We start from the raw sequence: 13,602 nt of genomic DNA on the forward strand, positions 1-13,602 counted from the left end.
AAGATAGATATATTTTTTTAATTTCTTAAAACGTAAATAGACATTTTACGTTTTAAAGCAATAAAGTGTTTTGATGATTAAATGTGGCACCTGAAAACCGTGAACTGGGTGATAGTGGGGTTTGTGGTTTGTTTGGTTCCCCCCGCCCCCTTTCTGTTTTCAGTTTGCCAATTAGGAATAAAATGTATGTAACGTGGTTGAGAGTTGAATCTTCTCCCTCCAGTTCAGTGGGTTAGCTCTGGATACTTTTGTCAAAGCAAGAATGGTAGGAATCGAAGTAGGTTAAGCAGTTTTTATTAAAAATAATAAGACACGCACTTGTGTCGTAAGACATGTCTTTGAAAAGTATGCAGTGCGCCCCGCCTGCCTGCCCGCCCGTAAGATCGTCCCTCTAGTCTTTGGCTAAAGAGCAAGTAACTTCCAAAGAGGAAGTGGCAGTTTTCAGAATAAAGCTTCTCTTGGTTGTCTAATTTCTTCTAGGCTTCTTAATTTCTTTTGCTAAAGTAGTTATTCTTAATTATAGAAGAGGTTTGGGGGAGCCCTAGTAGACTATGGCTCAGGTCCATGTTCAAACATTTGTATATTACTTTAAAAGACCACTACATTGTTTGACATATCATGTGACTGGAAAGTATCTGTTCCATGCCATTTTTGACGTTTAAATTGATAGTATTAAGGTTTATTCCTTAATAAAGGAATAAAGGAGTGAGTTTGTATGTGTAAGTCTTTATAAGGACAAGAAATATTCAAATAATGGATGTGAATTTTAAAAACCACAATTACGTTTCCTAAACTTCCCGTAGAGGCACCTGCCTTCAAAGACAGAGGCAGAACATCTTTAGATTTTTTTTAATATATATATCTCCACTGCCTCCCCCGCCTTCCAACCTCTGTTTACCCTAAGAACAAAAAAAGGATATACAAAAGAGGTGGGAGAGGATATTCAACCCACTTTTTGGTTCTCGGCCCAATATCTGAAAAACTGAGTCTCCTGCAAGTGATAATGTCCGTTCTGAGTATCAGTATTTTTTCTATCCAGCCTACTAATAGATAGGTTGGAATAGAAAGTAGAATAATAAACGGGACTCGTAGAGTTCCTTCTTTCTGGTGGAGAGCTAGCTTCAGGTGTTAGCCTTCGGGGTGGATTTGGTGTGATAATAGGAATTGTTAGCCAGGACCCTTGCCACAATGCCAGGGTGATGGTCCTTTGCTCCTTACCTGATTGTGGGACCGCCATACCTGTCATGGTTCTTGGGGCCACCTGTCTTGACTTAATGTCTGTTTATATATTTATTTATTTTGAGGTAAAATGGACATACAACATACGATATTTTTAATATCTTGTTATACTCTTTACCTTTTAGCATTATCTTGGCTCCCAGTTTAAGTATAACTTTTAGGTATCATCATTTTAGCAATTAACAGAGGTACAGTGTTACCGCTAGTCTAACTTGTTTTACACAAATAACACTTTTCATTTTTCATGTAGGCAACTACCCATATTCTTACACAGTATATCTACAGCATTCCCAGAGGTGGAGTCACTACTAAATAGGTAAAAGAGAACTGACTCATTGAAGATTGCTGTGCACCTCAAACTCTTTTAAGTTCTAAGAATAGAACAGTGAGCAGTTAGACAAAATATTCTTCTGGAATTTAAATTCTTAAAGAAGGCAAGAAAAACTCAGTAGCTACATTAAGTAGTATGCTAAGGTGATGGTGGCTTAGACCAGGATTATAGCCACAGAAGTGTAGTGAGAGGTGATCAGGTTCTGAATATTTTTGAAGGGAGAGCTAATAGGATTTTCTGACAGATTCACTGTGGATGTGAAGAAGAGGCCATCAAGGATAATTTCAAGGGTTTGGTCCTAAGCAGCTGGTTGTGGAAATGGAAGAATGTAGGTGGAGTAGGTTTGGGGGGAAATTAAACAGTTCAGTTTTGTTTTTGTTTTTTTTTTTTTTGATCATGTTAAATTTGACATTCATGAGACATCCAAGTGAAGGTATCAAACTGGCAGTTGGTTATCCATGCCTGGAATTTCAAAAAGAGGTTCAGACTGGAGTTTTGTTTTGTTTTTTTGTTTTTGTTTTTTTTTTTTTTTAATTTGTGAGTTAATGTCATATAAATGGTATTTAAAGCCATTAGAGAATCACCAAAGGAGTGAGTTGAAATAAAGAAGAGGACCAAGGACTGAGCTGTAGGGTTCACTAATATTTACAGGTTAAGGGAAGGGAAGGAACCAGCAAAGACACTGAGAAGGAGCAACCACAGAGAGGAGGAAAACAGGCACTGGTGTCCTCAAAGTTTATAGAAGAACATGCTTTAAGAAGGAGTTAACTTGGTCAAATGCTGCTAACAGGTGGAGTAAGATGAAGACTGAGAATTGGCCATTGCATATAGCCTGTGGCAGTTACTGGAGACCTTGACAGTAAATTTCACAGGAAGTGCAAAAGCCTGATTGGAGTGCATTTGAAGAGGATGGGTGTGGGCATCTAGCGGCAGTGGTTGCTAAATCACAGAGAGATACCCAGATAACATATGCTACCTGATGGAAAAGCACCATCATCTGTGGAATGATCTTAACGGAGAGGGGGAGAGAAGAGGTATGGCAAAGAACTGAAATGTGAAAAAAAAATCATGAGAAAGATCATAACTTTTAGGTCCAATTAGTCATTCACAGGGAATATAAAGGACATAGGAACATAAATATTAAACTGTACAAGGGGATGCAGTTAGCAAAATCCAAAGCATGAGAATCTCTGTAGGACAGATTGAGCAGTTTCGTTAACAAATAGATTCCAAGGGACAGAAATAGAAATGGGCCCACTGACAATGAATAGACAAGTAAAATGTCCCATATCCCTATAATGGAATATTCTTCAGCGGAAAGGAGTAAAGTACTAGTACATGCTGCAACATGAATGTAGCCTAAAAACATGCTAAGTGAAAGAAGTTAGTTGTAAATTATCACATATTATATGATTCCATTTATGTAAAATGTCCCAAATAGGCAAATTGTTAGAAACAAAGTAGCGGTTTTCTGGGGTAAATTGGGGGGGGTGGGGGGTGGTCATAAAGGAATGATTGCTAACAGGTACAGATTCCTTCCTCTTGGAAGTGATGAAAATGTTCTTAAATTGTGGTTACACAACTCAGTACCGAAAACCATTGAACTTTACGTAATTTGTTTTAAATGTGTGAATTGTATATGAGTTATCTCAGTAAAACTGTTATGAAAAGAAGGGTGGGAGAGAGAACCTGTGGATTAAAAAAGACCTAAAAGACCTTTAAGCAAATGACAATGTGTGGACTTTATTTGCATCTCTGTTCAAACAAAATATGACATACAACTCTATATTTGATAATTTTAAGGAAATGGATTAGTTTAGTATAATATTAGTATGATGGGCTTTTTTAAAGCTTTTAAAGCTATACACAGATATTTATGGGCAATACGATATGATGTTACAGTTTGCTGCAGAATAATACAGGAGGAGGGAAAGGTGAATGAGATTATAGATTATGGTTGGCTATGAGCTGATTATTGTTGAAGCCGGGTGTAGGATATAGGGTGCTCATTGTACTATTCTGCCTATGTTTGGATTTGTTTGAAATGTTCCATAATAAGTTCTAAAAAGAATAAGAAAAGAGCCATCACTGACAGCAAATGTAGGGAGTGGTATGAGAAGTGTGGTTGTAGCTGGAGGGGAAGGGCGGTCAGGAATGTGTGTGTGTGAATAAGATGGAGAAATGAGAACAGGTTTCTGTGCTAATAGTACTGATCCCATAGCAGGGAAAAATTTGGACTTCAGACCAAAAGAAGGCAAGACATGCTGAAGAGAGGCCTTTCAGTACACTTTCTGGATTTATTTCTTAATTTTTCTCCTTTATTGTCTACCACTGTGTCTTTCTGCACTAGTCTCTGAGATTTCTTTGACTATATATTTCTAATCCTCCTATTGATTGCTTGTTTCCCAACGATTGCATTTTTATGTCCAAGAGCCCTTTCTTCGGAGTGTTCTTGTTTCATGGATACAACAGCATTTCTTTGAAGGTATTAATGCTGATTCTTTTTGAAGTTTTCTTCTGCTCTTTGCATTCCTTCTATTACTTAATTCCTTCTTTTCTTTTTGTTTTGGTCTCTGTCCTGCTTCGTGGAGTCTTTCTTTTTGGAGTAGCTGATTGCTTGTCTTTGAGAGAGAAGCACTAAAAGCTGACTGAGAACTTTGTGTACATGGATGGGGCTTGTTAACTGGTGTGCTTTGACGTATTGTAATAAGATGGGGGTCCCTTTCTCCTGAGCTCCCGATCTGTGAAGAACGTGTAAGCCAGGTTCCTCTTTTTCCTGGAGTGTAGTAGTACAAGGCGGGGGTCTGAAAATATGTAGTAAGTGATAAATTGCAAAATAGCTGGTATTGATAACAAATGCTAGAGTTTGGAGGAAAGGGAGAGATCACTATGGGCCAAAAGGAAGTCTGGAAAAGGATTCATTAAGAAGGGGGAGAGAGATGAAAACTAGGTCTTTGAAAAAAGATTAAGATTTGATTTGGTGGAGGTCTTTCAGAGTTGGAAAGAAGAGCTAAAATGGAAGTGAGTAAAGGACTTGAATAGGGAGCAGGAGAGAAAGTATCAAGGTGCCTTCAGGCTATAATTAATGTTAATGATTAGCGAGAACTATTATACTTTTTAAGAAGAATGCTATTAAGAAAATAAGATTTTAAGAAAATTAGCCTCACAGTAAAATATGTGCATTGGTTTTAAACTAAATTCCTGTGTGATTTTGCTTTTCAGTACAAATACAGAGACCTAACTGTACGTGAAACTGTCAATGTTATTACTTTATACAAAGATCTCAAACCTGTATTGGATTCATATGGTGAGTTTATATAATAAAAATTACTATACTTTGAGTTTACTCTTTTTGTTAATAATTGTAGGTTTCCCATTCTCTTTTATGTTCATTTTTCCTTTATAGGACTGAACCTCCAAAAGTGTTGGGGAGATAGGAAATGACACAATCTAGTAACATATTTGTTTAGTTATTTTAAGTTTAAAAAAAAAATAGCAGAACTATGCAAATTTAGACCTAGAGAGGATCTTAAAAATAGTTTATCATTTCCCCAAATATTATCCATAGTTATGAAGAATGTTCCTTAGGATGAAGGGACAAGTTTGAGCAATTATGAATTAAACAAGATTAAATGGATTTCTTTGCAGCAAGATTTCTCAGAGCCTTTAATATGCTAGTAGTTTCTGCCTCACCAAGAGGGGAGGGAAGAGAATCTATTATACAGTATATCCTAAAATTAATTAAGTACTGAATTTTTTTTTTTTCTCCCCAGAGCATTTCTTTATATTCTTAGGAACCCATTTTGCAAAATAACATTCTGGAATATCTCTTTCATTTTATAGATGAGGAAAACATTTTTTTAACGTGGTCCTTAATTCTATAGACTAGATAGGGGACTGTGTATCTACTTTCTGTTGAGGTGAAAAAAATTGAGAGTTAAGTAAGAAATGACAATACATAGATTTGTTCTTTGTTTTTATTTTTATTAAGATTTATTGATTTATTTTAGCAAGAGAGAGTGAGCGTGGGGCAGGGGTGGAGGTGGGCAGAGGGAGATGGAGAGAGAAACTCAAGCAGACTCCATGCTAGAGCCCTACATGGGGCTCGATCTCACTCTCCTGAGATCATGACGTGAGCTGAAGCTAAGAGTCAGACAACCAACTGTGCCACCTAGGCGTCCCTAGAGTTCTTTTAGAAAATAAATAGGGTGCCTGGGTGGCTCAGTTGGTTGAGCATCTGCCTTCTGCTTGGGTCGCGATCCTGGGGTCCTGGGATGGAGCCCCCTTCCCCCCCAGTCCGGCTCCCTGCTCAGCAGGGAGCCTGCTTCTCCCTCTCCTCCCCCCTTTTGCTCTCTCTCACTATCTGTCAGTATCTCTGTCTCTTTCCCTCAAAGTGGATAAATAAATAAAAATCTTTTTGTCCCCACCAATCCTAATGTCATCTTCCCAACCCCATGTCCTTGTGAACCCCCCATGTGCCAAGGCCCAGAGAGAACCCCTGCCACCTCCTGTCCATTAGGAGGCTCTCGGCACTGAGGGCAAAGGGCTGGATTTTGTAGGTGCAGTCCTCAGTGTAAATTCTACTCATGGCTAGGGCTCTGGAAACATTAGGAGCCTGATGATGAGAGGTAAGATCGAACAGAGGGACAAGCAGTCCTGAATTTTCTGAATAGCAAAGACATGAACTGGAATTTCTCTCCCAAACATAGGGCACGATAACTCCTTCCTGTCCACCCACTGTAGTGTGGTATTTAGATCTGGGAAAACCTCTTATTACTAGAATTAGAGTTAATTTAAAAATGGCCCCAATGAAGGGGAAAAAAGTGACCTGGGCTAGAACTTTACAGTAAGTGTATGGTTTTTACTGCGTGCTAAAAGAATAAATATGTTTGTCTAAACTGACAAGGAGGGATCCCTGGGTGGCGCAGCGGTTTAGCGCCTGCCTTTGGCCCAGGGCGTGATCCTGGAGACCCGGGATCGAATCCCACGTCAGGCTCCCGGTGCATGGAGCCTGCTTCTCCCTCTGCCTATGTCTCTGCCTCTCTCTCTCTCTCTCTGTGACTCATAAATAAATAAAAATTTTTAAAAAAATAAAAAATAAAAAAAAAATAAACTGACAAGGAGGGGCGCCAGGAGGGCTCAGTCAGCTAAGCATCAGACTCTTAATTTTGGCCCAGGTCATGATCTCATGGACTGTGGGATCCAGCACTATGTTAGGCTCCTTGCTCAGCACAGAATCTGCTTAAGTTTCTCTCCCTCTCCCTCCACTCCTACCCCTGCTCACTTGCACACCTCCTTTCTCTCTCTCTAAGTAAATAAATAAAATCATTAAACTGACAGTGACTCCAGCATTACTGAATACATTTTACATAGCTTTATATGGCTAGACCAAGTCTAAACCATTGCTATCACCATGTTTTTACAGTAATTAAAACCTTAAATTTAAATAAGGTGATTTTTTTAAGAAAGTACATAATCAGAATAAATTATAGCACAGATTATAATTGTCAGTACTAAGTATAAACAGATCAACAGTACAGTCCTGTGTTCTTGTACTGCACATTACAGCTTTTTCCTTAAGCGATAGTGTTCATCTAAATCATTATTACAAATAATAGCAGTCCATATAATATAATGTACCCTAGTTATAATCAGTTACAGGCAGAGAAACCTACATGATATGAGAAATACTTGTATTGAAAGATGTCTATTTGACTGAAAACATTTTCTTTTTAATACTGTGGTTTGGTACTACATTGGGATTGAGAATGACTTTGTGTAGGGATAAACATCTGGGCAATCTAAAATTTAGTGATCCTAGGTTAATATTTAGTATGATATTAGTTGATGGTGGTTTGTAAGTAACTTTATAATCATATTAGTTGGGGACCGAGAGTTTATATTTGCTGGGACTCTAGCACATTCATTTTTCCAAGTAATTCAAAGCATCTTTTCTTTACTCATTTAACAAACTATAGAAATGATCCCTGAAAGTATAGTCTTTCTTTACTCATTTAAAAGCTTATCCTACGAGTGAATCAACAAAGGATATTTTGTTATTGGACAAAATAGATGGGACATTAACAAGTTAGCTCCTTTCAAGGGTAATGAGTTTTAGCCAGTGTTTCTGAAAGAATAATTTATATGGGAGTATCTGTGAAAATGCTCATGATTGAATCATTATTCTTTCCTTTCAGTTTTTAATGATGGCAGTTCCAGGGAACTCATGAACCTCACTGGAACAATTCCTGTGCCTTATAAAGGTAAAGATTTTATGTAATTTATGTTTCCAGTATAGATGCATTGTGATTCACCTAGTAGGTTGCCAAAGACTTACAAGTAAATAAGTAAATTAAACCTACTTTCTCCTGACTTTAATGATAATATAGAGATTTTAACTTTTATTCTAATTGAACTGCATTTGGCAGCAGCACCTAATATTTTCAGCTTTTTTTCCCCTTCTTTACTAAAACCTATCAACAAATAAGTGCTCAGTGTTTTAGAAGAGTTTGATGTTTCATAGAAGCAGGGAATCTTAGAACTAGAAAGAGATTTTTTTTTTAAGATTTTATTTATTTATTCATGAGAGATAGAGAGAGAGAGGCCCAGGCAGAGAGAGAGAGAAACAGGCTCCATGCAGGGAGCCCGACAGAGTCAATACTGGGTCTCCAAAATCAACTGGGTCTCCAAAATCAGGCCCTGGGCCGAAGGCAGGTGCCAAACCGCTGAGCCACCCCGGCATCCTGGGATTTTTTTTTTAATAAAGATTTTATTTTTAAGTAATTTCTACAGCCAACATGGGGCTTGAACTTACAACCCTGAGAGTAAGAGTTATGTGCTGTACCAGCTGAGCCAGCCAGGCACACCTAGAGATTTTCGATGCCTTGTTGTTCAGTCTCCCATCGCATCCAGACTTTTCCAACGGTGGGAAGCTGTGTAATCTAATGGCTAAGATAGGGGCTTCAAAGTCAGGATGGAGTAAGGTTTCAGTTCTCTGTAATCTGTCATTTTGGTGACAGTGAACAATTGGATGATAGAACTAACTACAAAAAGTATTCATTGTGATCATGTAAGGACTTAGCACAGAGCCTGGCATGTAATAAACAGATATCAAAAAATAGCTATTATTTATAGTTGTAAAGTCTGTGTTAACACTAATGATGGATAATTATGTCTTTTCTTAGCCAGTCAGCCAGCCTCTGCTGGAATACTTACAGTGATAAGGGAGCTTTAGCTTCATGAACAACTGTTCTCTTTTTGGACAGCTCTTTTTCTTGCTTATTCCTCAGGAGTACTTAAGATCTGTGTCTCTCTAACACCCATTGATTTTATATAGTATTTGCTGTGCATGAGGCATAGGGAATGGGGCTGGGCATACATAAAGGATGTACCTTCTATGGAAGAATAGGAACACAGAATAGGAATAACAGAGGAAATAGGAAAAACAAATAGGAAAAACAGAGGAAGTAAATAGTTATTAAATGTATTCTGTAACTGCTGTAGAATGATAAAATGTAAAGGTGCTGTGAGATTACAGAGGAGAATAAGTCCATGTGGGAAGGTCATGGAGGAAACGACATTTGAATTTACTATTAAAGGCTGAGTCAGCCATTTATTATCAGAATGGACATTCCAGGCAGAGGGAGAAAACGCTTGAGCATCAGCATTGTATAAAGTAGCTATGATGAATTTTGGGTGGACTGAGTAAAATTCAGGATTATTGACTTCACCTTTGCTCTCAGGAGATAAGTTGGGTAGGAGAATAGTTATATGGTGGGGAGAGGGAGGCAGGAAACTGGCGTAATTAGACATTTATGATAGATAGACATACCTAAATAAACCTTTTCTCTTCCCTCACCATTGTTTATATGGCATAGTTCCTAAGCCTAAGTAATTCTGTAGAATTCTTTGTTTTAAATTCTTTGTTTTCACAAAGAATTCTGGGTGATGGAAATACACTAATGTATTATGTTAGGGTATATTCTATTGGAGTTGGATTTTTTCCCATTGTAGATGAAATTTTGGGTAAAAAATAAATCCAAAGTCCTACAACTGATTTCATTTAAGTGCAATTTATGTGTATATACTTATATGAATTGAAACTGTTTCTAAGGGGAACAAATGTATCTGAATTACATTAGGCCATTCAGATGATTACTTGGGACATTGGGCTTTGAGCTTAGTAAGAAAAGGAGATCGTTATAGTCAGCATGTTAACTATTGAATCCCTTGAAACTCCGTTCAACTTGACTACATTTAGTCAAATTCTTCAGCTGAGAAAGATTCTATTACTTAATGCAAACAAAAGGAAATAACATCATTGATTCTGAGTAACTACCACAGAAAATACTATATGGATTAGTCACACTGTGGCCAACAATCAACATCTGTTTGGCAGTTGGATTAGGTTTTATAGTCTGGCTTTTGGCAAGGGAATTTCAAATGTAGTTTATCTTATCACTTTCTGATAGGACACCAAAATCTGTGGTCTTCCTTTTATATCCTTTCCCAGTGAACCTTATGAACTAAAATGACAAGAGTCAAATTGCAAAGAATGGATTGAGCCATAAGATAACTTGTAAGGAATGTTTTTAGAGCAGCAAGCAGACACTGGCAGAGTAGTGATCAATTAGCTCCTTCATCCTGCTGAAAATTTTACAGACTAGAAATTTGAGAAACATCGTAAACAGAACTTTAAAACATAAAATATTTGTGATTTTTCTATTATGTGTTACTTAGTTGTAGCTCTCTTGCTTGCCTTACTAACCCTATTATTTAAAAATAATAGAGTAACTGAAGTTTCTCTTTCTCTCTTAGGTAATATATATAATATTCCAATATGCCTCTGGCTGCTGGACACATACCCATATAATCCCCCTATCTGTTTCGTTAAGCCTACTAGTTCAATGACTATTAAAACGGGAAAGCATGTTGATGCAAATGGGAAGATATATCTTCCTTATCTACATGAATGGAAACATGTAAGTATTAACTGTGTTCTGTGAATTTGTTGCATTTTACGTATTTTGCTCCTTGGCATCTACTTTCTGTTAACACTCAAAGAGGATTCCTAGGAGAATAGATAAGTTCACATAAGGTCCTAATCACTGAGCTGGATAATTGGAAAAGGTTCTCCAAAAGAAGTATATTTGTATAGAGCTTGGTACTTTACAGAATATACAGTTCCTATTTTATTTGCTTGAGTTGAGCCTTTAAGAATAGATGGGATTCATATAAGGGGAAATGCATTTCAAAAAGTAGTGTACTGGTAGCATATACTTGTGAAAGTGTTCAAATCTCATTATTCACCATTCCTACCAAGTACAAACCAGATGACCTGAGTTTCCCCCTCAAGGGATAAGCTCTGAATTCCAGGCTTCAAAGACAGTGTTAAAAAACTAAACAGAAACCTCTGAAAAACCCAACTAAGTTCTCTGCAGCCCCAGATTGAGGAGACAGTACAAGCTTAGAACCTTATCATGGAGGAGGGAGGGGTATAAGTAAACATCCTAGGCTCTTAGATGATGCTACTGGAGGAACACAACCCAAGACCCTTGAATCGGCTCAGTCCTGATTGTATTTTTTTTTTAATATTTTATTTATTTATTCATGAGAGATACACAGAGAGGCAGAGACACAGGCAGAGGGAGAAGCAGGCTTCCTGCAATGAGCCTGATGTGGGACTTGATCCCTAACCCCGGGATCACGCCCTGAGCCAAAGGCAGACAGACACTCAGCTGCCAAGCCACCCAGGCGTCCCTCAGTCCTGATTGTATTAAGGTGATTCTCACGGTATTTGCCTGCCATAGGGAAGGGTGAGCCCTTCTTGGAGGCAGAATAGTGTATAGAGTGTCTGTAATTTTTCCCAGTATCTGGAATGCAGTTTAAAATCATCAAGTACATCGTGATCCCTGGGTGGCGCAGCGGTTTAGCGCCTGCCTTTGACCCAGGGCGCGATCCTGGAGACCCGGGATCGAATCCCACGTCGGGCTCCCGGTGCATGGAGCCTGCTTCTCCCTCTGCCTATGTCTCTGCCTCTCTCTCTCTCTGTGTGTGACTATCATAAATAAATAAAAATTTAAAAATAAATAAATAAATAAAATCATCAAGTACATCAAGAAAAAGGACAAGGAGGGGAAAAAGACACTAGTAACAGGACACCACAACCCCCAGGTAAACCAGTTATCAGAGCCAGACTGGAAAATGACTGTGATTAATATGTTCAAGATGGAGAATTGTATTAAAAAGGAACCAAGTGGAAATCTTAGAACTGGAAAATAGAATAATAGAAATTAAGAACTCAATAGACAGGGTTAGTAACTGATTGGACTCAGCAGAGTAAAGAATTAGTGAACTGGTAAATTAATATATTTTTCAGTGCTATGACTTCTGAATAAATCTTATGAGTATATTATGGAAAAAATTCTAAATTTTACTGAAAGACATTGAAGAAGACTTAGAACATTATTCATAGTTCTTTATAAATTGATCTTTGTCCTAGCAGCTTTTGTTTCTTTGTATATTTATTAATTTTGTGAACTTGATAAAGCTGAATCTAAAATTTATATTGAAATGCAAAAGACTGAGCATAGCCAGGACCCTCTCCAAGAATAAGTTAGAAGGGACTTGCCCTACACATGTCAAAATGTATTATAAAACTAATATAGCACAGAATTATAGTATTTTAATGGATATATTCAAATAGATAGATGGAACATAATAATCCAGAGGGATGCCTGGGTGGCTTAGTCGGTTAAGAGTCTGACTTTGGCTCAGGTAATGATCTTAGGATTCATGCTCAGTGGGGAGTCTGCTTCCCTCTTCCCTTCCCCTGTTCATTCTCACTCTAGTACTCTCTCTCATATAAATAAATAAAATCTTTTTTTAATGATAAAATCTTAAAAAAAAAAAACAAATAGATCCCCTATTTATAAACACTTGATATATGACAGTAATATTGGGGTGCCTGGGTGGCTCAGTGATTAAGCTTCTGCCTTCACCTTGGGTCATGATCTCAGGGTCTTGGGATCTAGTTCCTCGTCTGGCTCCCTGCTCAGTGGGAAATCCCCCCCCCCCCCCCGCCCCGTTCATACTCTCTCTCTCTCACATAAGTAAATAAAATCTTTTTTAAAAAGGAGAAGGTGCCTGGATGGATCAGTCAGTTAAGTGTCTGCCTTTGGCTCAGGTAGTGATCCCAAGGTCCTGGGATTGAGCCCCACATTGGGAGCCTGCTTCTTCCTCTCCCTCTGCCTGCCACTTCCCCTTGCTTGTGTTTTCTCTCTCTCCATCAAATAAATAAAATATTTTTAAAAAGACAAAGCATTTATTAGAAAAGTAATAAATTTTATCTTGTATTTGTACAAATTGAGAACTATTCATTAAAGACAGTAAAAAGTATGAAAAGACTAACCACAAACTGGAAGAATATATTTGTAATACTTAATACCCTTAGAAATATATCCAGAATATAAAAATAACTTAGGAATCATAAAAGAAAGAAACTGAGTAGAAAAATAAACTCTTGAACAAATAAGTACTTCACAATTAGAAATCCTAGTGACCAGTAAACATATGAAAATTTGTTTAACCCTGCCAGTAGTGAGGGAAATGTAAATTAAAACCACAGTGATAGGGCAGCCGGGTGGCTTAGCGGTTTGGCGCTGCCTTCAGCCCAGGGTGTGATCCTGTAGTTGCAGGATCGAGTCCCGCATCAGGCTCCCTGCATGAAGCCTGCTTCTCCCTCTATGTCTCTGCTTCTCTCTCTCTCTGTGTGTCTCTCATGAATAAATAAATAAAAATCTTTAATTAAAAAAAAAAAAACCACAGTGATATACCACTACATACCCATCAATTCTGTGCTACAAATTGACAAAGCTAAGGGTTAGTGAGGAAATGGAGAAAGAGAACTCTGACACCACTGATGGAAGTAAAATTGACACAGCTATTTTGGAAACCAGTTTGCATTACTTAGTAAAGTTGTGAGCACACGCCCTGTGACCCAGCAGTTTTGCCCCTAGGTATATAGCTCAGCA

General features: G+C 37.9%; 1 protein-coding gene across 1 annotated transcript in view; it reads left to right on the forward strand.

Annotated features, from left to right (window-relative positions):
- TSG101 (tumor susceptibility 101) overlaps positions 1 to 13,602 on the forward strand; it is a 42,308-nt gene that overhangs the window by 809 nt on the left and 27,897 nt on the right. Inside the window, exons 2-4 of the mRNA XM_072793837.1 lie at positions 4,793 to 4,877; positions 7,768 to 7,833; positions 10,388 to 10,551. Of these exons, the coding sequence (XP_072649938.1) occupies positions 4,793 to 4,877; positions 7,768 to 7,833; positions 10,388 to 10,551 (315 nt within the window). The remainder of the gene's footprint in view (positions 1 to 4,792; positions 4,878 to 7,767; positions 7,834 to 10,387; positions 10,552 to 13,602) is intronic.

This window comes from Canis lupus, chromosome 23 (genome assembly GCF_048164855.1).
Source record: "Canis lupus baileyi chromosome 23, mCanLup2.hap1, whole genome shotgun sequence".
Classification (NCBI taxonomy): Eukaryota; Metazoa; Chordata; class Mammalia; order Carnivora; family Canidae; genus Canis; species Canis lupus.